Source organism: Rhodamnia argentea, chromosome 3 (assembly GCF_020921035.1).
Source record: "Rhodamnia argentea isolate NSW1041297 chromosome 3, ASM2092103v1, whole genome shotgun sequence".
Lineage (NCBI taxonomy): Eukaryota > Viridiplantae > Streptophyta > Magnoliopsida > Myrtales > Myrtaceae > Rhodamnia > Rhodamnia argentea.
Genome location: NC_063152.1, coordinates 4,486,586 through 4,513,705, shown reverse-complemented (window position 1 = coordinate 4,513,705; position 27,120 = coordinate 4,486,586). Strand labels below are relative to the sequence as shown.

Below are 27,120 nucleotides of genomic sequence, written 5' to 3'. Positions count from 1 at the left end.
TCAGTAATTTACGGCGAAAACTAGCTGGAATGACTATATTAGAGTTTTGCAAAAAGATTTAAAACTAAGTTGATCAAATTAAAAAGTTTAGGATTGAATTGGCATCCGTATAACAGATTTAGGACTGATTGGGTAATTTTCTCAACAAGTTGCAACGCTGTTTGTATTTATGGATCGACATCAAATGCAAAGTCCATATAACCAATTTTTATTTTATTTATCGTTTTTTTTTTAATTAATCACCTCCCAAGGTCAACCAAATAATCCGACCAAAAAAAAAAGTCAACCAAATACTATTCCTGCAAGTGTTGACATATACTCCAAAAAGGAGTTTGGATCTGGCTTTGAAGAAGGCGTTGAAAGTGGATCGAGTCTTTCTCATAGCAAAAGTGAGCTTTGCATTTTTCTTAATGGCTTTCCCAAATTACCACTTCATCAGCTAATAAGAAAATAAGAAACACGTATAATTACCATTTTCAATAAATTTCATTTTGTCGGAGAAATTGCCCATTCAGTTACAATCCTATTGTATGGATATCAATTCAATCATAATTTTTCTCATTCTTACCAATTTAATCCTAAACCTTCACACAAAATTTCAATTTAATCATTTCAATCAATTCTCATTAGAAATAGCCGACATGACAGCATGCCACGTAGGATAACCAGCAATGATTGGACCGCTAGTCCATGGGGGCATGCCGCCACACTAGCAAGTGCTTGGAGAATACTGAGCTGGAATGAGCCATGTTTTATCAATTTAGTTCCTCGCATGATATCCCCACGTTCTCCTTTCTTATTTAATTAATTATACTTTGATTAAGACTTTCCTGGGTACACGGACATAATAATAATTAATTAAAAAATCTGCATGATAATTAATAACATTGAACGTCTTTAGGTGTAGATTTGATAAAAATTAATCTTCAGTGCTAATAACCCGGCACAAAGCACGCACCCTTTGCGCGGGAAGGCAATCATGAGCGCACGAAGTTCCCAACTGTCCACGAATTTATTAATGTCTACTAAGTTGCTCAAAAAGAATATTTAAAAAACTAAGATTTGATTTTCAAAATTGATTTATAAAGTAATGTGTTGATATTCTGAGGGTAAAAAACACAAATGGCTTCTAAACTTTGATCTAATATGTAATATGGTCCCTGAACTTTAAATTTGCTTAATATGATCTCTGAACTTTATCTTAATGTGATGTCATCCCTAAATTTTTAATTTGTTCAACGCAATCCATGTACTTTGTTACATGTTCAATTTAATCCCTAAAATGTACGAAAATATTCATTGAAAGCATTTCATTTGGTTCTTTGTGATAACCATTTCTGTACATTCAATGTACTCTATGGATAAAGAAATACATAGAGTTGAATATAGTAAAATAAGAAATTGAAAGATTTTGTTGAAATTGTTCGTTTGGAAATTTCCTGAAAAGATAATCATAGGTTCTTCTCTCTATCGGAACAATAGGGCAATTATACTCATTATTAAACTTGTTGAAGAGATGAAATATAACCAAGATGTATCTTTTTTTTTTTTTAGAGGTTGAATCGATCATCAAAAGAAGAATGTAGACATTTTCATGCAGTCCAATGACTAAACTGAATATTTAAGAAAATACATAGATCACATTAAATAAATTAAAAGTTTAGGGACGACAAGTACATTAAATTTAAGGATCATATTGAGCAAATTAAAAATTTAGGGAGCATAGTACACATTAAGGCAAGGTTCATAGATCATTTGTGTCGTTATCTCTTATTATAATTGAGCGATGAATACATCTCACTTAGTAGATCAATACTTTAAACGTTCTTAGTATACCTAGTAGTTTTAGTTCAGGTGTTTTGTTCGAAAAATACAAATTGTAAACTCCCAAAATGGAGGATGTAAATTGATCTGCGGGTGAAAACTGAAGATGGTTTTTGGCATTTTTTGGCATACGAAAATGAAGTGGCTCATCATTGTCGATAGAGAAAGCGGCCCATGTGATGGCTAGAAATCACTAGGGTGATAGACCTTAGCTAGGTTACACTTTTCGGTAAATAATTAAGATTTAATTATGTTTTTTTCCCGTAACAACTCGAGACTTGATTGCACCAATTCAAAGATATAAGAAGTAGCTGGCATAAAATAAATCTCAACTTTACATTGATGGTAGCAATCAAACATTACATCTTTCAATAGCGTTTTTTGCGGTTTTGTCTACCAAAAATGGACTCTAGACGTTTCCAAAAATGTCATTAGAGATATCACAAATATCCCAAACTTATGATGCCTTAAAATCAAATGTCAACAAATAGCCTAAAAGTCAGGGAATCATATGTATTAATCTCTCTAATTCTATTCCCTAAATCTTTGTACTTTATACTTATAGACTCGCTGCTCATTAATTACAAAAAAAAAACACTCTAATTAACCCTATTAATTTAGTGAGACACGAGTTGATAATTGTTTACACATGATAGGATGGAAAATAAAAAATGTACCGTATATTTTATCGACACACTAAAATGTCATCACGCAGTTTTCCTTTGTAACAAAGTAATTAAGTTTCTTTTATTATTATGGCCTGTTGGAACTAAACCCAATATATTTATGCTTGAACTTTTCTTTTTGAAAGGGATAATAGCTCAAATAGTCGATATACTTTGATTCAATGTATAACGACTTTCTTGAACCTTTAATTTGTATAATATGGTCCCCGACCTATGGTCCAATTACAAAAGCATATTTATATTTTTAATTTATTCAATATGGTCCTTTAGCAATTGACAAATGTTCAATGTAATCCCAAAATTATGTGAAAATATTTAAAAGTTTATAGATCGCATTGAACAATGGACCAAAATTCAATGACTAGATTGAACAAATTAAAGTTCAAAAACGACGTTGCACTTTGATCAAAGTTCAAGGACTCTTTTTGTAATTATGATTTTTTTTAAGCAATAGGTTTTTATCGATTAAGTTAATGTCTTACTCAATAAATCAAGTCAATTGTGAGAGTGAGATGCTAGTTAAACATGAAGGGGGCCGCTCTAAAGCCTCAATCGCCTCAACCTAAGAAGAAGGAAGATAATTTCAGGACCTAGCGCGGCTATTAAATTAAGCTGACGGGGAAAAAAAATTGATTTGCATTAATTGGAGATGACAAGAAAACTCCTGAATAAGAAAATGGATAAAATCATAATTAAGGAAAAATTTGCATATATCTACAATTCTCGAAAAAAAATTGTACAAATGATTTCGAAACTTTAGTCCAATATACAATTTCTGTTCAATGTAACCCTTGAACTTTGACATAACGTGTAATGTCATTCCTGAATTTTTAATTTATTTAATGTGATCTCCAAACTTTAATTCAATGTCTAATATGGTCCTTAAAATTTTTAACATTTCTATACAAGTCAAAGACTGTATTGAATAACATAATATTTCGAAAATCATATTGAACAAATTAAAAGTTTAAAAATGACATTATACGTTAAGTTAAAATTCATGAATTTTCAATTTGTTTAATATGATTTACGAACTTCAATATAATGTTCAAGGACTATATTGAATATTGTAATGTTTCGAAAATCATATTGAATAAATTAAAAATTTAAAAATGATATTATTCGCTAAGCTAAAGTTCATGGATCAGGTTATAAATTAGATCAAAATTTATAGATCACTCGTACTGTTAATTTGCGAAAGACGGCAACCTATTCTTCTTTTGGTCTCCGCGACATCGCAGATCTCGTCGCTCTATCTGTTCGTCTCCTCCTTCTGTTGTCTCTGTTTTTTCTATGTTTTTCTGCAGGTCTGTTCTTGTTCAGCGACCCTGTCTCTGATCAAACCCGTCTCTCAGTTGGGCCCCCCCACCTCTGACCTTCATTCTTCCCCCTCTGCCCAACCCCTCTCTTCTTTAACTCGAAAGCCCATCATGATCCCCACACTCTCTCTCACCCTCCGTTCCTCCTGATCTGTAGCACGCACGCACACCAGCACACTCTCTAGGAAGCTAGAGACGGAGCAGCGATGATCCAGCTTCTGTTCGCGGCGATATCCGCCGAAGCGTTGCTGATACTGCTGTTGCTGTTCAAGACGCCGGTGAGGAAGCTCGCGGTGATCGGGTTGGATCGGGTCAAGCGCGGGCATGGCCCGATGGTGGTCAAGACCGTGGCCGGGACGGTCTGCGTCGTGCTGGGCTCCGGCGTGTACAGTATGGTGAAGATCCGGAGGCGTGGGATCGAGGACGGCGCGGCCAATCCGACGGACCAGGTCCTCATGGCCAAGCACCTGCTCGAGTCCACTCTCATGGGTGAGTGATTGGTTCTTGGGATTTCTGGTTTTGATCGGTGAAAATGCCATCTTTTTCCATGTGGGTGTGTGTGTTTCCGAATGATGGTCGCTAAAACGTCCGCAATTTGATGGTCCGGTTTGTGAAGTTTGATAGTTAGATTCGGGTTGGATTCGATTCAATGGAGACCTCTTGATGAGACCAGTTATTCCCCAGCGAATTCGAAATGGTGGGTGCTGGTTTTTGAGCGAATTGGAGAGGTGTGGAAGCGAAGGCCAATAGATCGAGAAGAAAGTGAAAGGGAAGGGTTGATTGCCATGGAATTGGGTGCCTAGTTTTGATTCTGCTTTGGTTTTGTCATTGGCATTGGTGGATGATCTTGTTTGTGCATTCTAGCCATGTTTTGATACTACACCTTATTCTGTTTTGAGTGAACTGGATTTGATGGTTTTGGTGGATTGATGGAAAAGTTGTGGACCTTTGATCACACTATATTGCCTGTGCATCTCCATGAGCCCTTCCCTTACTGTCCGTCTCTGTGGGTTGTCTTAATTTTTATCACGACATACTTCTGTTTGGAATATTCTTAGGCTGCATCGTATCGATTCAGCCACTTTTAGCAAGGATGTGATTGCTTTCGCAGGACTACAAATTTTTTCCTTAGAAAAAAGAAAAACAGTGCCCAATCGAATTCCTCGCCGCAAAGTCCAATGCAGCATCTCTGTTTTCAATTTTCGGACATGATGGTGGGAAACCTTGAACAACAATTCTAGCAGCATATAATCGAAATAATTCCATGTTAGTCATGGAGGAATTCGATATTATTGTGCTAGTAGTACCTGGTAATCAGTTGATTATGCCTTGTTAGTTTTACAGTATGAACCTTGAAGCTGTAGAGTCATCTTTTAATTATGTCATTTTGGTAGTAATATTCTCCTTAGGAGGATGAGGATTAGCAGAGACAAAGTCTGCGTCTGTGCTAATGTAGAAAAGTAAATGTCTGACAATTTGAATCGCTCTGTAGGGTACCTCATATTCTGCGTGTTTATGTCTCTCTACTAGTTCTGTGTAATCGTAGTTGTGGATAAATCTACAACATGATTAAATCATATATAGGCTTCTTCTGAGTTACCACACTGTCCCTTTCAATATTGTCCCTGCAACTCGTTGCTGGTGTACTGCTTGTCATGAAAGTGATTCATCTGGGCCATTATTTCTCACTCATATCTCGTGTTGTGCATTGGCCTTTCGTTGCAGAACTTGTGTTTCAATGGGTGGTTTATTTTTGCAGGAGCCACCTTGTTCCTTGCTTTGATGATAGACAGACTGCATCACTACATGAGAGAGCTCCGATTACGAAGGAAGAGCATGGAGACTGTGAAGAAGCAGACCCGAGCCTTTGAAGACGGGAAAAATGGGAACTCAGAGGAGCTAAAAAACTTGGAGGAGGAAACAAGAACCTTGAGAGAGAAAGTCAAGCTGCTGGAATCGGATCTAGAGAGGAGGACCAAGGACGTGCATGCCGCGGAAGCCAACTCGGTCGCTCTGAGGAAACAATCAGAAGGGTTCCTTCTCGAATACGACCGTCTGCTCGAGGAAAACCAAAACTTGCGGAGCCAGCTACAATCGCTGGATCGGAGATTGTCGCGTTCGGGGAGCAAGAAGAACACCTGAGAGGCTAACTAATCTTTACGGTCTAGACAAAAACTGTTCATTTTACTCTGCTCTTGGTTTCTTTTTAGTCTGTTCTTGTTTTCTTAGTGTGTAAATTTTGGAAGTTGAGGCATTTGTTCAGGTTGGTTATACCTGTGGTTGAATCACATTTGGGTTGTGTTAAGATGAAGAGAATGACAAGGAAGAAAGTGGGACAAAGGTTGGAAAAGGAAGAAACGATACGAATTTATTTATCCTGTGCTTTTCTTGGTGCCGGATTTTAGTTCTTGTTTGGTTCATTATACTCAAAACCTTGAATGTAAGGAATTTTCTTCTTCATTTGTCTGTTCATATCTCTCATTTTGCTCCTCCTCATCTACTTAGGTTGTCTCAGACAGCGAAAAGTATGTTGCCCCTGGTTCTTCTATGAGCTCTCAAGAGACTGTTCTGTAACGCGTCGTGTTGTACTCGAGTTTACTGTGTATGTTGTAATTTCGCCACTGGGCAAGTTTGTTTGGATGCTTAGTTCACTTCGAATGACATAATTGACCTTCATTCCAGTCTTGACTCTTTGAAGAGTTTCGGATTCTTCATTACCAGTACACAAAAAAAAAGAGAAGGAAAAAGTTCTGATAGCTTCTTCTTTCTCCTTCAAGCTAGCTGATTCTATTCTCTCTGGTGCCAAAAGGAGACAATGTGTTTCATGATCTTCAACCATTGGAACCTCTTTTCTCCTCTGCGTTTTCTTCCTTGGGAAGAATCAGACAAGAACATGTGAATGATGCTGGAGATGATTTGGTCCACCAGTTCACAGGACAGAGCTCGTTTTCATGCCTACTTATGTCAGAGGAATGCTTCAGGAAAACCGTCCATTTTCGTACCACCTGCAGAAGATTACCCCTAAAAAAAAAGCATTCGTCCTTGTTGAGAGCCGATCTTGTTGCTGTCATCGGACCAGAATGGACGAGCTCATATCAGCGGTTCGTGGGAATTCAGAGCGTGTTTGCTGCTGCGCATGAACATGAGAGGGCTTTTCAGAAGCACTCCGAGACGAAGGCGGTCGTCCGCAGACTCGATCTGTGTGGTTTAGAGTGATCACGTTCATTAATCATGTGGATCTCATTGAGGTCCGACGGCCACGATGATCACGTTAGTTCAGCGACATAATATGCGTCAAAAGAGATAATTACACGGTACCAACAACGTGTTGAACCAAATGATAGTGGAATGTAATCATCGTGATGTGCTGGAATGCATAGGAAAATTATCAAAAAAATCTTAAATTTATTGAAATTGTGTCAATTCAATTACAAATTATATTTTTTAATCAATTCAATCCTAAACTTTTGTATTTGGGTCAATTCAGTCCTAAACCTTTTTTAATCATCCGATCAATTTTGACTAGAAATCATGAACGTGACGTTGCCGGTATTGACATGGCAAATTTAAATAATATTTTATTTTTTTCAATTTTTTTTATGTCTTTTTCTTTTTTTCCCTATCTTCTTCTTCCTCCAAGTGGTGACCGAGGTCCGGTGATCGACCGCAGTCGAGGGCCGTTGATTCGCCGGCCTCGGGCGAAGTTTGCCCTCCCGGGAGCCGGCGAGGCTCGCCCTTGCTAATGGCCGGTGAGGGTGAGCTTCGCCTAAGGCTGGCAAGTTGCCCACCCTTGTCTCTTGTCAGTCACAGGGAGGAAGAAGAAGACAGGGAAGAAAAAAAAGAAAAATATATATAAGTAAAAATTTTAAAAAAATGGACAAAGATATTATTAGAATATTGCAGAGTTAGGGTCGACAGCAACATGTCATCAATTTTCGTAAAAATTGGCCGAATTGACTGAATTGACACAAATGCAAAATGTTTATGATTGAATTGAACAAAAAAAAAAAAGGAATAACTGAATTTATACAACTACAATAGGGTTTGATTTTTTTTTTTTTTTGGTAATTCTACTCGCTATGCAGTGGTGTGGTCAAATGCAAATCAAGCTTGTGAATTCATCAAACCCAACATGCGATTGGCTTTAATTGGACCCCTTATTTAAGTCTCTCTCTCTATATGCAAAAATTGCAAAAATTTCCATGTCAACGCTGGTCAATCGCCGGTCAGCCATATAGGCCGGCCGACATTGATTAAACCATTGATTTCTAGCCAATATTAGCAAATCGTCAAAAGATTTAGAATGAAATTTTGGCAAAATTGAAAATTTATAGCTGAATTGATAGCTGTATAATATGTTTATGACTTTTTGGATGATTGTCCCCATAACTATAATGGACTATCATAAGATATCTCATATATAGCAAGTCCTTGTTTGGCAAACATAAGGTAATTGTGCTATTAATGGCTGCCCAAAAAAAAAAATTTCTAACAAATCTCTTTTTTTTTTGGTCAGGCTAACAAAGGTCATTTACTTGCATGCTCTTCGCCGATTTTATTTTGCTGCTACTGCTCTGTTTGGTTAGAAGTTGGATGGTCTTGGAACCAAGACATAAAGTTTTTCCGTCACATTTTGTGACACAAATACCCATAAGTTTTTTCTTTCGGGCTTTGCTAGCATAATAACCTTTGGACCACTGTAAGAATAATAGCATATTGTGACCATATAGTCCATGAAAAAAGGGACCCCACAATAGTTTACATTTTTTTTATAACTCAAAAGAGCCTGTCCGTGGATCAAAGATAGTCACTTAATTATTTTTCTTTTCTCTTAAGGCATCGAGCGAGAGAGAGAGATCCCTCTGGTGCACAATTTATTATTGCTACCGTGACAGAAGACAAGAGTGGATATCCAAACTTTTCACGCAATCTTTGCGGGACGTTAGATGTTAATTTCATAAGCGGGTGATTGATTTTGCCATGCATATGGATTAAGACGTTAATAAAACCAAAACATGGGAAATTTCCATTGGTTGGGTGACAGTACATGACAGCTCTTGTCGTCTTGTTGAGGCCAGTTGCAATGCTGAAGATGAGCGGAAACCAGTCCATGCATGCAATTCTCTCTAGCATAACATAAGAACGTTAAAAGGACGTCAGCTTTGGCTCCACTCTATAACTCCATTTTAAGAAAATCAACTTTTCTCAGGCCCAGCAGATCTTTTAATTTGATATTCACTCTAGTTTTGCTTGTTGCTATTAGTTTATAGTTAACTCTTGTTTGTTTGTGCATTACGCATCTGATTCTGCCACTTCCAGCTCATATCGCATCTGAAAGTTTCTTGTTGTGTTTCATATCTGCACAGAAATTTTGAAACTGAAGACAGACTTGATGCGAAGGCTATAAAATGTAATCTTTTTCTTTATTGGATATGGTTCTAATTATTTTGGCAGTAGGCTTTCGGATGAACGGATTAGGAAAATTACAGAAGTTGATGATGTTAGGCTCAATGAAAAGCATATTGTCCAAGGACAGATATGTGGTAGAATCTAGTGTGAGGAAACAAACAAAGCCGATTAGAGAGATTGAATTGGAGGAAGTTTCTGAGAATGTTCTGGCTAAGAATTCTGAAACTGTTGTTGTAGACTGATCAAGAACCACAAAGAAAAACCGCCTACATATGAACCCACTTTAAGAACATGATAAAACATTCATAATGCGTTTGACCTCGCTCGTGAAGTAAATCACTACACTTGCGATCAATTCTATGGTTGTATAGGTAAATCCAAAATATGAAAATATGTGGAATTTTTTCACATCAATTGGGTGACAGTATATGACAATTTGTGGTCTGCTAGTTTATGCCGGTCGTAACATTAAAGATGAACGGAAACCAGTTCATGCATGCAGTCATCTCAAGCAAATCATATTAAAAAAAACCATGAAAAGGACATCAGCTTTAGCTCCATTACAAGACAATATTGACAAAGTCTACTTATCTTAGGATTAAATTTCTCTTTTAATTTTCTATTAAGCCTGTCCCTATTTGTTACTATTAGTTTATTATTTACTCTTGTTTGTTTGTGCATTTCCTTTCCATGACGGTACCTTCGTTCCCTTAATTCATCATTATTTTGTTTTCTTTGTCGTCGTTTTGCATGCACCGGCGTCCGCTGTAAGGAATTTTTTCTTGGACCAAACTTTCAAGGGTTTTGTACAAATATTTAATGTGCAGATGTTTCGCGATCATACTCTTTGACAATATATACGTAGTTTTCTTTGACGAAGGAAGTTATAAACTGGAGTTATTAGTAAATCATTAAAAGCTTGCTTGCGATAGGTTAAAATTTTCAGCGTATCCTTCTAAAAAGGCTTTTGCGTACGTAGGCCATGATGTTATAGTAGCCAATGTTACTAACTGTTGTTTGTTTGTGCAGTTCACATAAATAACAATGCAGGATGAGTTGGATTCATTCGAGAAGAACATAACTTGGGTAATGTCTCAAGTAGCATTTAGGGAAGTAGGCATTGCAGAACAAGTGGGTGTATAAGATCAGAGAAGAACTGATGATGGCAGCAAGATGTACAAAGAAGGCTTTCTGTAAAAGAAAGGAATTGATTACACAGATATTTTCTCTCTATTTGTAGAGTTGACTACTATTAGGCTAGTGTTGAGTATTGTTGTTACTGAGAATTTACATCTAGAGCAATTAGACGTGAAGACTACGCTCCTTCTTGGTGACTTAGATCATGATATTTACATGGTATATCCAGAAAGTTTTCAGGTTCTCGGGAAACAAAACTACGTTTGCAAGCTAAATAAAAAGTCTGTATGATTTGAAATAGGCTTGTAGATGGTGGTATAAGAAATTATACTCTTTTATGTGTGGTAACGAGTTCACTAGATTTGAAATGGACCATTGTTGTTACTTTAAGAAATCTAATTGCTGCCATCATATTTTGCCGCTATGTGTGGATGATATGCTCGTTGCAAGATCAAGCATGTGTATGATTGAAGGACTTGAGAGCAACAAATTGGATTCTAGGGATAAGGATCATGCTAGATAGATTAGAAGGAGTTATAAAGTTGTCTCAAGAAAAGTACATCGAAAAAGTGCTGGATAGATTAGAGTTCAATATACACAGCGCAATCCTTGGAGAAGTCACTTCAAGCTCTTGAAGGAGTAGTCACCAAAGACAGATGAAGAGTGGGATACATGGCTAAGATACCTTATATGTCAGCTGATGTTAGTTTAATGTATACTATAGTCTGCACTAGACCAAACATAGTTCATACAGTGGAAGTTGTGAACAGATACATGATCAATCTAGGAATGAAGCATTGGGAAGCTATAAAATGGGCTATCAAGATACCTAAGAAACATTTCAGGTATGACACTTTGTTTTATGAAAGACAATGTCACTTTACAAGACTTTATCGATACAAATCTTAGTGGTAATATGGACAATAGCAAGAGCACCAGCGGTTGTATTTTTATCTTAGGTGGCACTACAATAAGTCGGACATGTCACTATCAACCAAAGTCGTGATATATTGTTCTATTTGTAATACACATGACTAAGGTGCCACGTAGCCACGTTAGTCGGTTTTGTTGTCCCAACACCATAGCCATGTCAATATCTTTTGTTGTCACCTATACGTAGCCACGTCGGCCTCTTCCGCTGTCGCGTAGCCTGCACCGCAGCCGCGTCAACCTATTGTGGCATAGTCTGTACACATTAGTTGATTCTCTCTTCAACACACAGAACTACTTAGGCAATCCACCGTGTGTTATTTCAGGGTCTTTTATTCAAACTCCAGTTCACTTCTTCTTAGAGATAACTGAGATATTTTCTTTGATTCTCTATATCACTCAAGATTATACATATATCTCTTTTGATTGCACATATCTCTAGTTGATGATAATTACTAAAGTCTATAAGAATGTTCTGGTATTCTTCATTATCACAGATCGACGCACATAGAGATATACAATAAATCCACAATTACCTCTTCCGCATTATTCTTATTTGTCAGCTTGTTGATGCCAGTCGCAATATTAAAGATGAGCCGGAACCAGTTCATGTATGCTATCTTCTCAAGCATAACACAAGACAATGGAAAGGACATCAGCTTTACCTCCATTCTAAGACTTCGTATGATCAAAGTCTACTTTTCCTAAAACCACGTCGATCTTCTAATACGTTATTGACTCTAGTTTTATTTGTTGCTATTAGTTTATCATTAAATCTTGCTTGTTTGTCGATTTCTTCTCCATTCCGTCACCCTCGTTCCCTCAGTTTATTATTATTATTATTATTATTTTTTGTGTCTCCTTGCCGTCATTTTGCATGCAACGACGTTCATTTCAGGGTTTTTCTACCCTTACCAAACTTTCGAGGTCTTATTTATCATATATGAATATTTAAGGTCTATATGTTTCGCGATCATGCTCTTGGACAATGCACATAGTTTTCTTCGACCAACGAAGTTGACAACTGAAGTTATTAGTAATGTATAAACGGATTGTTTGTGTTAGTTTAAGTTTTTTAGTGTTTTCTACTAAAAAAAGATTTTTCACACGTGGGATGTGATCATTTAGTAGATGCCGTATTTAATCAAAGACTGATTAAAGGTTGCTTTAATATTGCCATTTGTAGTTATGAGCCATGGATTAGAGAGGCTAGAGATGTCCACCAAGTATCGATGCGGAGCTTGACCTAAACACAAAGTCATTAGCTAAATCTGTTACATGATACGATAGCATCTATACAGCCAATCTCACTTCCTTGATGACCAAAAGATATCGCCCGAATTCGTTTTGTTAGATTACGTGGTAGATAGTTATTATAATTTAGTCTCCGTTAGAATATTCAGCTTAAAAAAGGCGAAGGGAGAGCAACATGTATATAAAGGGCATATAAACCCCGTAGATAAGTGATGTGGCATGCTTTGACACCTCCTCTCATGTAGAAGCCTAGTTAGGACCGGATTCAACAAACAAGAGGTCGCAGGGGCGAAATAATCTGAGGCGGAGCTTGGCAATAATGTCACGGTAGAATATCTAACCGAAAGCATAAGCTCATAAGTCAAGGTGGGCCACATGTGCTTAAGAGCATGTAAACCCTGTGGATTGGTGATCTGGGGCACTTTAATAACCGGGATTAATGTTATTTAAACTTGACGGAGGCCACATTTGACAAAGAGTTTTTCGAGGGATCAACAATCTATTAACAATCAATGCAATGTTTGATTTAGTTTTAAGGGAAGAAGTTGTGATTGCAAACCCTATGGCCAATTTATTTTTAGGTAATCTATTAATGGATGGACAAAATATATTTGAATCTCTCCTACCTATTAAGGACTTGAATCGAGAAATTAAAGATGCTGAAGGCAGAAGAAACGAGTTTCCTTAGTCCAAGTTCGAAGTATACACTCGGATCATCTCCCATATGTCGCATGCGCAGAGAAAGAGAGAGAAAGTCAAACTACTAATATTTCCTCGGATATGAAGAACACATGCACTAAGATGTCCCGGACAAAACACAGTCGGCTCTGCAAATGACCTAAAGTTACAAAACCGGTGCGATGTACTGTCTATAGCATTCCTCAACCCGTCTTTCGTGATAAACGCGAGTCGGAAAATCCGTCCAAGCGACTAATTCCTTGCCCTCTTCCCCTTGTCGAAACGCAGGATCGGGTCGTCCTCGCGGAAGAGCCTCTCGGTGTTGAGCGCGGTGAGCAGGATGAGGCCGAGCAGAACCAGGGAGGAGAGCGCCGCCAGCACGAGCATGAGCCCCGAAGCGACCGCGCCCTTCACTTGCTGCGCGTACTCGGACGACGCCAGGGCGAGAAAAGTCAACGGGAACGAGTAGGCCCACCATGCGATGTTGAACTTCCTCATCGATTTCTTGAAGAGCGCCGGTCTGCAAGCCTGTTCCGTCACCACATAGGCAAACCCTAGTTTAATATTTTAAGTTTACTTAGATTTCGTCGAAGAGGGCAGGACAAAAGATTATCGGACTATTCTTAGTTTAATATATACATATATATATATATATGTATATGTGTGTGTCAACTGAATCCCTTATTCAAAAGGTCATTTTCAATATTACGTCATCTCTTTCAAAAGCAGCTGGCCAAAGTTTTAACTATTTAAAATTGTGGAGGTAAACATAAATTATAAGTAATGCTTCCCGATAGTACTATTAGCCTGATAATATGCAGTACAATCTCAATCGTAGATCCACACATCATCACCGCGGGTTTTATATAAAGCACTCATTGATTGAGAGATCGTGTGATCGAAAATAATCGATAATATTATCAAATTATAGGCTAACAGTTTCTTTTTATAATTAGGATCAAAAGTCAAGCAAGACAGTTGTGCAACCCAGTAACACAATTTCCACAGACGAATCTGATGAACGGGACAAAGAGAGGGAGAGAGAGAGAGGGGAAAAAAAAGGTTGCTAAGGAGACATCATAGGAAAATATGTACCCACGTGATTTTTCCTAGTCACTCAAAGTTGAAATGTTCCTCGTCCGAAGAAGGGGGAAAAAAAAAAGGATTGGTCGAGCTTAATGACAAGTTTTTGTCTACGTCAACATCAGATACGCTTAACATTTTTGGGCGATTTGCTTGCATAAGCATCTTCTAATATTTAGAAATGTTAGGCAAATATCAAACATCTAGCGACGGATCGACGCGATTTGGTCCCCGGATCGATTCTATATTCTCTGTCTTAATCTAAAGAACAACTCCCTTTAATTTTCTTATTTCCCTTTGTTTGTTCTGTAAAAATTTCATCGAGTTAGCTAAGTTGAAGGAAGGTAAGTAATGATTACCAGGGAGGTAAACAGAAAGAGGGAGAGGAAGAAGAGCATCTTCGACCCGATGTCGAACTCCCCGGAGATGGACTTCCAGGCGACGCTTGCCATGCTCGGTGCCGCGAAGAACAAGAAGAAGACCGGCCTCAGCATCGCCGGCAGCTTATCGCCTCCCGACAGCCGCTGGTACAAAGTGACGAACAGCACTAGGTAGTGCGCCATCCCCAGAGAGAACATGCAGACCGCGCTCTCGCGCCACCCCATCTCGGCAGCGGCCCGCGCTCCCACCAGGTTCGCCACCACCGAGAGCTGGCTCGTCGGGTTGGCCACCATGGACAGAAACCGCCTCTCGGTCGTGAACCACTGGCCATAGATCTTTATATCGAGCAAGATCATGGGGACGGCGAGGACCCACCAGAGGACCAAGTACAGCGTCGTCTTCGGCAAGTCCGACGAGAACTCCGTCGATTGGAGCAGCAACAGCCACGTTATCCACGGCGCGAACAAGTAGTTCACTCCCACGTGGTGCTGGAACTCCGCCCTCACCAAGCCGGAATGGAAGAAGCACCGGAGAATATAGAGGAACGAGAGCGAGATCTGCACCAGCAGAGCGAAGCCCCAAAAGATCATGAAGGTCAAGTGAGGGATCACGTGAGAGAGATGCTCGAGAGGCAGCGAGTGGTCGGCCGATGCCGACGGGTGGCGGAGGATCTTCCACAGCAAGGCTTGGCTTGCGAGGGAGAGGCTTATGCGGAAGTAGCCCGCGTGGAGCCGGGTTAAGATGGTTGATTTGAACGGCTTCGCAACGGCAACGAGATGGCAATCTGGGGTCCTTGCGCGGGAGGCGTCCATCACAGGTTGGAGCGGCGGCTCATACCGGAGATCCGCCGATTCCATTAGGTGCGGGAGGTTGTGGTGGGGGAAGTGCTGTCTTCTCAAAGGTGTTGGACGGTTTGGGCTCTTGTTCAGGTCTTGACGATCGGTTTATATAGGGAATCAAAGTCAAGTACGCAAAGAGTTTATAGTTTTGCCTTTTGATTTGTCGTCTTTGAGTGAAGTTTAGTCAAACAAGTTGATCACGGTTTGATAGATTTTCAAGAATATATGCTGCCGAGGAGGGCAATGGAAATGGACGTTTCGCTCGAGAGCTACATGATTCGGAGATGCTCCCGCCCTTCGTTGAGTATTACCACGCGTTTCATTTATGCGAGACCCAAGTGCTAGGTCGTGCCTAAGACTCCGGTCTCGTGCTCGAGTCCATCGAGGCTGGGCCCGGGACGCTAGTCCCGATAACATCGAGGTCGGGCTCCGGTCCTCGGTGCCTGCGCCCCGGTCCATCGATGTTGGACCCACACCCCGGGTTCATCAAGGTCGTGCCCGAGATCCCGGCGCCTAAGCTCAAGTCCATCAAGACCGTGCCAGGGACCTCGATGCCCATGTCCCAGTCCTCAGTCGATAGACCCGTGCCCAAGACCCCAACCACCCACACTAAGTCTCGAGGCCGGGCCCCGAACCTCGAGCAGCTAGGACCAAGTCCCCAAAGTTCGGACGCAGGTCCGAAGAGGGCCATGCCATAGATCTTAGTGCTCGCACCCAGGTCCATTGAGGTCGCACTCTTGACCTCGACGCCCGCGTCCAGGTCCCTAGCGCTTAGACCCGGGTCCGTCGAGTGGGGATTGGGGGGGGGGTGCAGTTTACATAGCATTTATCACCCCGGTTTTGTTCCCTCAAGAATTGTCAGCCACATGATTCTTATGGAGGTTTGAAAAAAAACAATGGTCATGCCAAGGACCCCGGTGACTATACCTGGGTCTATCGGGGCTGGCTCAGGTCCTCAGCACCCGCACTTGGTTCCATCGAGCTTGGGCCTAGGACCCTGATGCCAGTGCTTGTGCTTGGGACGCCTGGCCCCCGGCCTTGAGTCAATTGGGGCCAAACCTGGGACCACAGCGGCGCCCGAGCCACATAGGCCGAGCTCAAGATCCAAGTGTCCTTGCCTGAACTTGGTTGCCGAGTACTCAGGCTCTGGTGTTAGGGATCCTGGCCCGGCCTCAATAGACCGGGTACAGGCGCTGGGGACTCAATGGACCGGGTACAGGCACTGGGGACCCTGTCCCCGCCTCATCGTCATTGTCTACTTCATTCAACATGGTATGATCGATCACTTTTGTTCCACAAAATGGACGATTGAACCTGATTGGGACTCTCCCTTCTAACCGGGCCTCTCCCTTTTAACGGACTACTAAACCCAACCTTCCCCCCCACCCCCCCCAAAACAACCCTTTTGGGATATGTTATGTCTTGAATCTTGTTCTCTTGTCCCTCGAAACTCTAGTGAGCGAATGAATAAAATTTGGATTTTCTTTCGATCGTGAGTTCAATTCGCGAGATGGGACAAAAATTTAGTTAACGACACCGGCCCACGGCAGGCCTAGGGATTTGTCTAGCCTGCCCAAAAACTTTAGGATCTGCTGAAGTTGGGCCAGCTCATCTATGTGACCATTAAGGGTCCTCTAATTATAATTAGAAGAACCGTATGAAAATATTGGGAATGAAATTTTTCTTAATGCATGTCAATCCAATAATCTGTACTCTCATCACTGCATAGTAATTGTTTTACTATCATGTATGATAGATAATTGTCAATTTCATGTATTATATTGTTCTAGGTCCTATAATTGTCTCGGTTCAGCAGCTAAACCACACAAAACCAAGTGATCATCGACAGGTTTCTACGTTTCGATCCCGTCGAAATGTCTATAGCTCATCATGGCTTCGTTTGTTTCGTGAAAAATGGACTGTTTGAATTTTTTCTAAAAAACGATCGCTTGTATCGATTGAAATAATTAATCGACGAGAAATATTTTTAACCAATTATGTTTCAATATTTTCATAGATGATGAAAGTATTTTTCATTTTTTTTATTTTTGGACGTGATACAAGAGACCGTTTTCAGAAAAAAAAAAAAAAAAATATTTTCAAAATCATTCATTTTCAATGAAACAAACGGAATCTAGTAATACTCATCAAAGTCATGAAACCAAACCTTGGCACATCGGAATGGAACGACGCCAACTTATGTTGATTAACCTTATGCTTTCTCTCTAGAGAAAATTACCAAAAAAGTCTTAAATCTATTGTAATTGTGCCAATTCAATTCTAAACTTTTTTTTTTTTGGCTAATTGAGAACTAAATCTTTTGTATTTATGCCGGTTCAGTCCATTTGGTCAACTTTAGCTAGCACTGACGTGGTTAATTTTTAGTAATATTTTAATATCTTTGAAATGTGTTATGTTCTTTTTATTTTCTTTCTCTTTCTTTTTTTTTTTGGGGGGTGGGGTTTCTCTTCCCACTGGCCGGCAAGCTATGGCTGCAAGGGTCACCAGAGCTCTCCGGCCACTGGATGAGCCCATCGCCTACCGCGGGCAAAGGCGGCCTCTCTCACGGCTAGCAAGGTTATGGCCGTCTTCGCCCGCGGCCACGCCTCGCAATGTTATTCCATGGACCATTCTCAAGAACCCACTCCCAAACTGTAGCTGTGGGGAGTTTGAACAAGAATAGTCCATTCTGAATCTCACTAGACTCACCTCTGCCATCTCTCCCCCCAGACATCCCATCTACTTTTTAATGAGTTAAAACTTAGACTAATTCTATCTTGTGATGCTCTAAAATTTTGGTTTTTATAGCTCACCAATTCTTTTGCCCTAATTTAACTCTTTACATCTAATACCCAGATAAAGCTATGAATGCATAACATAAATGTTTGAACAGAATGTTGGGGCATGGTTCATACTCCCTATCGATAGGAAAGCACGGATGGGGATCTCGCTTCTATAGTTTGAGCACATATTTTACAAATAGTTTGGACTTGGCCTATGAATAGCTGCTACTTATATATATATAGAGTAATGTAATAGAAAGATGTGAGGTGCTAAAATCATTTGCTATATATAGCCCTAGCTTAAAGGTGAACCTAGATAAATATTGTGTCTCAATTTCGTTGTGGTTGTGTGCTGAATTCTAACAAAAAGAGCTAACCTAAATCTACCTTATGAATCTTTCAGCTAGAATAATAGTAGTGTATATATGCTAGTATGTATTTATTGATCAGCCATCAAAACAAAAAAATTGATGAGATCACCAATCACAACATAGGTTAAATGTATTATCTGTTGCTTAAAAAAAAAAAACAGACCTCCACTGCTTTTTTACTTTTTGCTTTTGAGTTCTTGCCAATGCCCAATATTCACCTCCTATGAATTTTATTATTTAAGAACTAGTGACATGAAAAGGGGTAAAAATGGAAATGACCGTACACCACAAAGATACAGTTTAATCTCTTGATTACGATCTCCAATTCGCTCAAACACACATTATAATATGATAAGTCCACTTCCAAATGTCCTCTACTTTCATTCAGGAAACTGAAAGGGTTCGAAAGGACATAATCTAAAAGCAAATGAAAGTTCACCTTTGCATTATCAAATTTAAAAATTTACCCACTATTACCAAGCTTTGGCCTTGGACATCTTCACATGTCACAACAATGACAGACACTTCCATCACAGATTATACGAATCTAGCCAAGTTTTTGCAATCTACAAATTCACACTAACCATCTCTCGGATGATCACTCTTACATCAAGAACTCTCTGAGTCACTGGGAAACCCTAGGGATGGTTCCTCATCTTGTTCTTCATCCCACAAGAGCTGGTCGAGTCTGAGTGCGGTGAGGACCAAGAGACTGAGGAAAACCACAACCGACAAGGCCGATAACGCGAGCATGAGCCCTTTTCCTCTGATCCCTCTCATGTCGTGGGCGTACTCAGCTGAGGATAGAGCGAGGAAGGTGAGAGAGAAAGAGTAAACCCACCACGCGACATTGAATCGCCTCATGCATCTCTTGAAGAGCAGAGGCCGACAAGCCTGGTCGAGATTTTGGAGCCGGCGAAATCAAATCCAAGAAAGAGTTAGTTGAAGTTTCAAGAAAGTTTTTAGATTATGGACTTGCTCATCAGAAAACAAGAAAAACAAGGTAGTGCATGTTTCGTCCATCCAACTTGATTACTGACGTACAAGATGCCAAAGGTAGTAATAAAGTCGCTTATCAGGTCTTGGTTCATCAACCAATGATGTGAAGCATTGAGAATATGCCTTGCTTTATATTCGATATAGGGACATACTCAAATAAGCAAGATTACATACATATTCATATACTAGAAAAAGAAACATGGTGGCTTAAAGCTCTTAATAACATTTTTTATCCAGCAAAGTTGGTTTAGATTAATATATGTATTGTCAATCTCTAACGTTTAATGTAGTGGACTGTCTGCTCGCCAGCTTGATTAAGTTGTCTAAATTTATGAGCCAATGCAAGCCCTATAAACTAACACCAAATGGCTTCAAGGAAATTACCAGAGATGCGAAAATGAAGAGAGACAAGTAGAACATCATCTTGGAGGGTTGGTCGAAACTTCCTGAGATAGATCTCCAGGAGGAACTCGCCGTGCTCGGCACGGCGAAGAACAAGCAGAGAGTTGGCCGGAGGTTTGGCGGTGAATAATTTTCACCAGATAATCTCTGGTATAGGGTCACAAATATCACCAAATAGTGAATTATCCCAAGTGAAAACATGCATAGAGCACTCTCCTTCCACCCCATCAGCGCAGCCGTCCTCGCGCCCACGAGGTTCCCCAAGACGGTCATATGGCTCGCTGTGCTTGCGAACGCCGACAAGAACCGCTTCTCCGTGGTGAACCATTGCCCATAAATTTTCACATCAAGAGCTATCAAAGGAGTCACAAAGGCCCACCAAAGCAACACGTACAGTGCGCTATCGGGCGAAACCCATGGAGATGATTGAAGCAAGAGAAGCCAAGAGACCCAGGGGGCAAACAGGTAGTTCACTCCAACATGGTGCTTGAACTCTTGCTTGACCATGTTGAAGTGGAGGAAGCACTTGAGTGTGTAGAGAAGAGAGAGGAAGACTTGTATTGGGAAGGCTAAACACCACAGGAGAAGGAAAGATAGTGACGGAAGCTTGTGGAACATGTGATGGAGGCCCTGTGAGCTATTCACTGGGCTGCTCAGTATCTTCCACAAGAGAGCTTGGGATGAGATGGAGAGGGTTATGCCAAAATAGCCTGCATGGACTCTGGTTAAGATTAAAGACAAGGGCCTTAGAGACTTGGTGGTGGTGGCTTCTTCTTGGATTGCATATAAGGAGGTTCCCATTACAGGTTGAATTGAGGGCATGTGGAATGATTCTTGGTGTTTGTCCTCCATAATTGAAATTGATTTGTGAGTGGGGTTTGGGTTTATAAGATGATGGTTTATCTTGGAGATGGATTGCACACCATAGGTGCTTTGCTTATATAAGCATGGTCGTAAGTGGAGAGTGAGAACAAGAAGGCAGAGAAGTTTCCCCGTTGCCAATTAGGATTTGATGATAAGACATGCATTGGGGGACACATCTGAAAGGCAGGTCAAATGCTCAACTAAAAAAGCTACCGTCCTTTGCAAAATATTGATTTATAACATTATCCATGAGACAAAAGTGAATCACTCTCGCTATTGGGAACACACACTAGAACTCCTGTACCTTTATCCAAAAAGATTACCAAGAGAAAGTTCAAATTCGGACCCATTAATATATTCAGTTAAACTCACATTTACTTAAAAACTTAAGCAAATGAATTATGAACCAACTATGATATATTGACACAACTCACACGTGTATCTCAAAACTCACAAGTAGTGATACAGGGCAAGCACATATCCATTATATGATTAAAATCAAATACATGCAACTATATATTTTTTTTCTTTTTCCATTTCAAGTGGTATCAAATTCACTTTCATGCACTAAATTAAGACCCTCTCTTCAACTTTTGGAAAATTTCAAACAATGACATGAAGTGAATCTTATTTCAAATAAGGGCCCTTATTTTCTAAAAAAAGGGTCTAAAGTGAACTTTGTTTCAAATAAAAGCATGAAGTGCACTCACAATTTCAAAAAAGGGATTGGTCAAGGGTATTTTTGTCATTTTCATTTTTAATTTTTTTCCCTTTTTTATTTTCTTTTTCTTTTTTTCTTCCCTTCCTTTTTGCAGGGGGCCAATCTCGAGCAATGGCGGGCCACCGGTGAGAGCCGTCGGCCTCGACAACCGCAGGTGAGGCGAGATCTAGCAAGGGCTGCCCCTCCGGCCTCCCCTTGCCCCGGCAAGGCCACGCAACCCTCCCCGGGTGGCCGGTTATCGCCCGAACCGACCACCGGCGAAAAGAAAGAAAAAAAAAAAAGAGGAAAGAAAACAAGAAAAAAAAATAAGAAAGTATAAATGATGAAAATACCTTTGATCAAGCTTTTATTTGAAATAATGAGGGCACTTCGGACTCTTATCCATTTCGGGCTCTTATTTAAAAATTTTCCTTCATTTTTTATGCCATGACTTGAGGATTCGCAATGCACACCACGTTACTACGTTGAGGTCTAGCCCAAGAGGTTTGGATCTGGAGCTTGGACTTTTATTCTCTAGATTTTGCTTTATACTAAACAATTTTCCAAAAAACAGAAAACACGGAGAGAGACAAGTAAAAAAGCTCAAGAGGTTTGAATTGCTAATAATGCACGCGTCTTGACGCTCCATAACTGAAAAATATTCCTCTTGTCAAACTTCTCAGTTGCTACTTTCATTTCAGAATAATTGCTACAACGGAACTTTCAAATAGTGATCAGACAAGTAAAAGCCCAAAATTAACTCCACAAAACACAAGCTCTAGCTTCTATGCCAGTTATTGTGAAACAACAACGAAGTTAACTGATCTCATAATTCAAATTTCACGCGAGAAGAAGAAATTATAAATCAATAGGAATGATAAAGAACACCAAAGATCTATGTGATTTAATACCTGAATATTACCTACTTCACAAAGAAAGTCAACTGCAATGAATTCACTATCCATTGGAGAATTACAGGATTACAATAAACCTACCCTGCTTGTGTTTCCCACAATTAAATTACATCTAGAAAATTCCTAGTCATGTTAACTCATAATCTCTCATAATACTCTGAACGAGAAGATTTATAGAGACTTTCAAACACTACGTTAAAACCTATATGTGCAATTCACGTAGAGCCGTACCTTAGACGTCGCACACGAACACTACTCTCACGTGACAAGGCTTTGCTTCACCAAGGCAGAAAAATGAAAACGGCAAACATCGGTAGGCACACACTGCACCAAGAAGGATCTCAAGCCATTCTTTAGCTCTACATGATTAAGCAGACATTCGAGGTGAGTCGAGATGTCTACGCAAAAGTTCGTAAATCTCCATTTTTGTCCCTCTACCGTCATTGGGTTTCTCCCGATAGAAGTCTAGGACCGATTCGATCAAATGGGCTCAAGCTCGAGACAAAATCTAACTCGAACGCATACTTAGTAGGATGTAGACATGATCTCGGGATTCACATTATTGGAACCTCTAGTCAGCACAACCCTATCGTCCACGGATATATGATTGGGCTGACTAGAGGTTCCAATTTCTTTGGTGTGCGTTTCCTGACTGCAAAGGTTCCTCCGTTGTCTGATATCGGTTTGTCTCTTACGTACAGAGGTGATGCGTACGTGACTTGCTTTTCCTAACTTCCCATTTTTTGGGCGCACACTTTTTGGGATGTGTGCTTGTCTCTTTATATGGATTTATCTGTATATTTTTCTTTTGAGTCTCGTTAGCATGATAATGTGACGGTATAAATGTAGAATACTTGACACAATATCACATATGGATCCCGTAATGACTGCTATATTTTTTTGCTATTCACATCACTTGTGATTGAAATTATACTGTTATACTGCCAGCTTCTCAAATCCTTCTTTTTTTCTTGATAATGAGAGTTTTGTTTGGCGTAATCAATCCACAACTCGCGAAGTCATCGTCATTTCATGCAAACACAAAGGTATTTTCTGGAAGTAAGTTACTCGGATAGGTTTCGATTTAATTACCTCGGATTTTTGTGAAATTTTCAAGAAGGGTACCATCAAATGGGACTATTTTTTCAAAAGAAGCAACGAATAGATCTCACCTCGAATAAGGATCTAAAATGGTCTCAAATAAGGGCCCGGACTCGTCTGATTGTGATCTTTAGTGTTCCAACTTACATCAAAGGAAAACATTTTCCAAGTGAGAATAATCAAAAATTTATGAAATCTTCTGCAGCATATGATTCCTTGAAATCCCTCCACATGGACGAATTATGAATGCAAAATAAGATAGTCTTCGGTCCCTTTGTTTGCGATTGTATTGATTTCGACACTTGTTTGTTATCCGTATTATTGTTTGTTTGTTTGGTCAACATATATAGGTGGGAAAAATTGTCCAAAAAATCCTAAACCTATTGCATTTCTATTAACTCAGTCTTAAATCTTTACACGTTTTGCCAATTAAGTTCATTCGGCCAATTTTGACTGAAAATCACTAATGTAGATGCTAACTGTCCTACGTGGTATGACCAACATTGACGTGAATAATTTTTAATAATATATTACTAATATCTTATTATTATTTTTAATTTTGTTTATTTTTTCTTGTCTTTTGTTTTCTTTTCCTTTTTTTCCTTCTTTTTCTTTGTTTTCTTTTCTCCACTAGCCATCAATGAGCCTAGAGACGGCCAATGAAGGTTGCTAGCCTCAGGCGAGGGCCAACTTCGTTAGCCCAGGCGAGGGCAACCCTTCACCAGATCAAGCAAACATTTCCCTCACCAGTCCAAGCCTGGGCTTCCCTTGCCTGAGGCCTGCAGGGGACAAGGGGAGGGAAAAAAAAAAAGAAAAAGGAAAAACAGTAAAGGGAAATAGAAAAAAAATAATAAATAATAAATAAATTGAAAAAATAATAAAATAATATCAAACTTTGTCCATATACATCAGCAATTTCTCGTCAAAACGTGTAAAGATTTAAGACTCATTTGACAAAATTAAAAAGTTTAAGATTGAATCGATAAAACTGTAATGGGTTTAATATTTTTTGGATAATTTTTTCTAATCATTTTGACTACGACACTAGTTTGTTATTAGTCATTTTGTTCGTGTATTTAGCCATACTTATATGCACGTGTAATATTTTATTTGCTCAAAAGACTTGCTAGGCTGCTGCTTTTTAGCACCATCGCACCCCAGCTGCCCACGACAGCGATGGACCCTGTACCTAACCACGAGGGGGACAAATTTAGCTTAAATCTGATGTTTTTTACCTTTGGGTATTGTCGGGGAAAAAAGAGGCCGTGCCGTGCCGTATTATGTCGATCACGATATAATAAGTCATCTTTCTCTACAGCAAATCGGCCATCGACTTTGACGTCACGTGAGATTCGCGAGAACTTAAGTCATTAAATGAAATTCGTCACTTAACGGCGAATAAGGTTAATCGATGCCGCGAAAACTTCCTCGTCCCGGGCCTAGTTCATGTATCTCGATGGTGGAGTCATGTTGGCTGATTAGGTGATTCTGAAGGAGGAAACAAAGTTGATGTGTGCTTGATGTTGAAGGCTGCTGCTGATATTAGGTTTGGTTGCTGTCGTGAATGGGTCTCGTCTTCGTTCTGCTGCAGAATTTTGGAGTTGGGTCTCCTTCTCTGAGCAATTTTCTTTACTGCATCAGTTTGTGTCCGCCGTTCTTCTCACAGTGTTTTTAAACTAAAGGTACGTCACCGACAAATTGATTCAAAGACACTATATGAAACACTAGTCGACAACGCAGGAATCAAAGCTCCGATAATTCATTCCAGGTACGGAACGCTACTATATGACCTTATCTAGTGATAGCCATCCGAAAATGACCATCACCATCTTCTTAAATTGAGAAAAAATATTTTTTTCTTTATTTTTGAGAATATTTCGAATTTTACGTTCCAGAATTCATACTATATATCCGCCTTACTCGGCGGCAGAATTTTAGAGTTGGGTCTTCTTCTCTGAGCAATTTTCTTTATTGCGTCAGTCTGTGTCCGCCGTTCTTATAGGTCGACAAACTTGACCAGCTCTTAGGCCAGAAAGGTTCTTTTTACCGACAACTACAACTTTTGCCGCATCGACATCCCCCACTTGGTTTGGCCTAAACTTTACTCACTTCGTTTTAAATTTTAACAATATATAGGCCAGATAAAAAGGCACTTTGTTTTGAAAAAATAAATAAAAATAAATAAGGTGTTTACATCAAAAATAAAGAACCAGTCCATCGATAAACCCTAATGTGAAAATGATCATAGGTCGACAAAGTTGACCAGTTATTGGGCTAAAAAGGTCCTTTCTGCCTGCAACTTGTGCGGCCACTTGATTTGACCTAAAACTTCGCTCACTTCATTTTAAACTTAAAAGTTAATACCATGACAAATTTTAAATTATATACGTGTGATAAATTTATCTTAAATTAATATTTTAATACATATATGACAAATTTTCTCAACAAATTTCTATTAAATTTTATCATCAAATTGCTGAGTTGACCTAAACTTTGCTCACTTCATTTTAAACTTAAGGGTTAATATCACAAAAAAAAAAAATCTAAGTTGATATACATATGATAAGGTTACCTCAAATTAATATTTTAACCATCAAAAACCCCAAATTGATACACATATGATAAATTTTCTCTGTTAATTTTTGTTAAATTTACCTTCGAAGATTATATATAGCAATTAATGAGTGTACCAATTTAGGATTTTTATCGTCCATTTGTCACATGTGTACCAGTTTAAGATTTTTCATGTTATTAACCCAATTTAATGAAAACTAACGATGGGTAAATTTGTCACGATTATGCCAATTTAAGGTTTGTGGTGGTCAAAAAATTAATTTTGCGTAAATTTATCGCAAATGTACCAATGTACGGTTTGTAATGGTTAAAAAAATAATTTTAAGTAAATTTATCATAGATAAATCAGTTTGAGATTCTTCGCGATATTAACCCTAAACTTAACAATATACTGGCTAGATAAAAGGCGCTTTTATTTTGAAAAAAAAAACACCAAAGATAAGGTTTTCAGTCCTTTGACAAAGCCCTATTGTGAAAATGACAACTACTCCAAGATTGGTTTTGGGGGGACACGAAATTTGATAATTGAGAGAGTGAATGTTACCTAGTAGAGTGATTACTATTGTTTTTTTTTTTGGGTCAAAGATTACTATTGTTTATTACTTGTCAGATTAACCTCTTATAAAATGGCTAATTCACTAAAAAAATTCCCACATTTACAACCAATCCCACTTCTGCCCTAAACTCCTTTTGTCTAAAAAAAAATCCCCGACTTTCGTTTTAGTCCCACATTTGCCCACGTGCAAAAATTGCCACTAATTTCTTTAGAATTATCAATATCAAAAGGTTGTTATTGTTCCAAACAAAGGTGAGTGTGTTGGTGAAAACGCGAGTTTTGGTAATGAACCATTGACTGGCCCTAATATTGATAT

General features: G+C 39.3%; 3 protein-coding genes across 3 annotated transcripts; 1 reads left to right on the top strand and 2 right to left on the bottom strand.

Annotated features, from left to right (window-relative positions):
* The first annotated feature begins 3,756 nt into the window (after window positions 1–3,756).
* LOC115728601 (B-cell receptor-associated protein 31) lies at window positions 3,757–6,289 on the top strand. The gene is made up of 2 exons (XM_030658931.2): window positions 3,757–4,318; window positions 5,589–6,289. The coding sequence occupies exons 1-2, from the start codon at window positions 4,036–4,038 to the stop codon at window positions 5,969–5,971; spliced, it is 666 nt and encodes a 221-aa protein (XP_030514791.2). The 5' UTR covers window positions 3,757–4,035; the 3' UTR covers window positions 5,972–6,289.
* Window positions 6,290–13,385: 7,096 nt separating this feature from the next.
* LOC115728599 (S-type anion channel SLAH1-like) lies at window positions 13,386–15,659 on the bottom strand. The gene is made up of 2 exons (XM_030658929.2): window positions 14,680–15,659; window positions 13,386–13,765 (listed from the first exon to the last, which is right to left on the bottom strand). Exons 1-2 carry the CDS (start codon window positions 15,556–15,558, stop codon window positions 13,490–13,492), a joined length of 1,155 nt encoding a protein of 384 aa, XP_030514789.1. The 5' UTR covers window positions 15,559–15,659; the 3' UTR covers window positions 13,386–13,489.
* A 3,644-nt stretch (window positions 15,660–19,303) lies between these two features.
* LOC115728604 (S-type anion channel SLAH4-like) lies at window positions 19,304–20,947 on the bottom strand. The gene is made up of 2 exons (XM_030658925.2): window positions 20,078–20,947; window positions 19,304–19,588 (listed from the first exon to the last, which is right to left on the bottom strand). The coding sequence occupies exons 1-2, from the start codon at window positions 20,945–20,947 to the stop codon at window positions 19,304–19,306; spliced, it is 1,155 nt and encodes a 384-aa protein (XP_030514785.2).
* Window positions 20,948–27,120: the final 6,173 nt, after the last annotated feature.

Bases quoted from the DNA above. Each gene is read 5' to 3' on its own strand.
- LOC115728604 (XM_030658925.2), bottom strand. From the start codon at position 20,947: ATGGAGGACAAACACCAAGAATCATTCCACATGCCCTCAATTCAACCT. The intron at 19,589-20,077 runs GTAATTTCCTTG...AATCTCGACCAG, and splicing joins TCTTCATTTTCGCATCTCTG to GCTTGTCGGCCTCTGCTCTT.
- LOC115728601 (XM_030658931.2), top strand. From the start codon at position 4,036: ATGATCCAGCTTCTGTTCGCGGCGATATCCGCCGAAGCGTTGCTGATA. The intron at 4,319-5,588 runs GTGAGTGATTGG...TTATTTTTGCAG, and splicing joins GCTCGAGTCCACTCTCATGG to GAGCCACCTTGTTCCTTGCT.
- LOC115728599 (XM_030658929.2), bottom strand. From the start codon at position 15,558: ATGGAATCGGCGGATCTCCGGTATGAGCCGCCGCTCCAACCTGTGATG. The intron at 13,766-14,679 runs GTAATCATTACT...GTGACGGAACAG, and splicing joins TCTTTCTGTTTACCTCCCTG to GCTTGCAGACCGGCGCTCTT.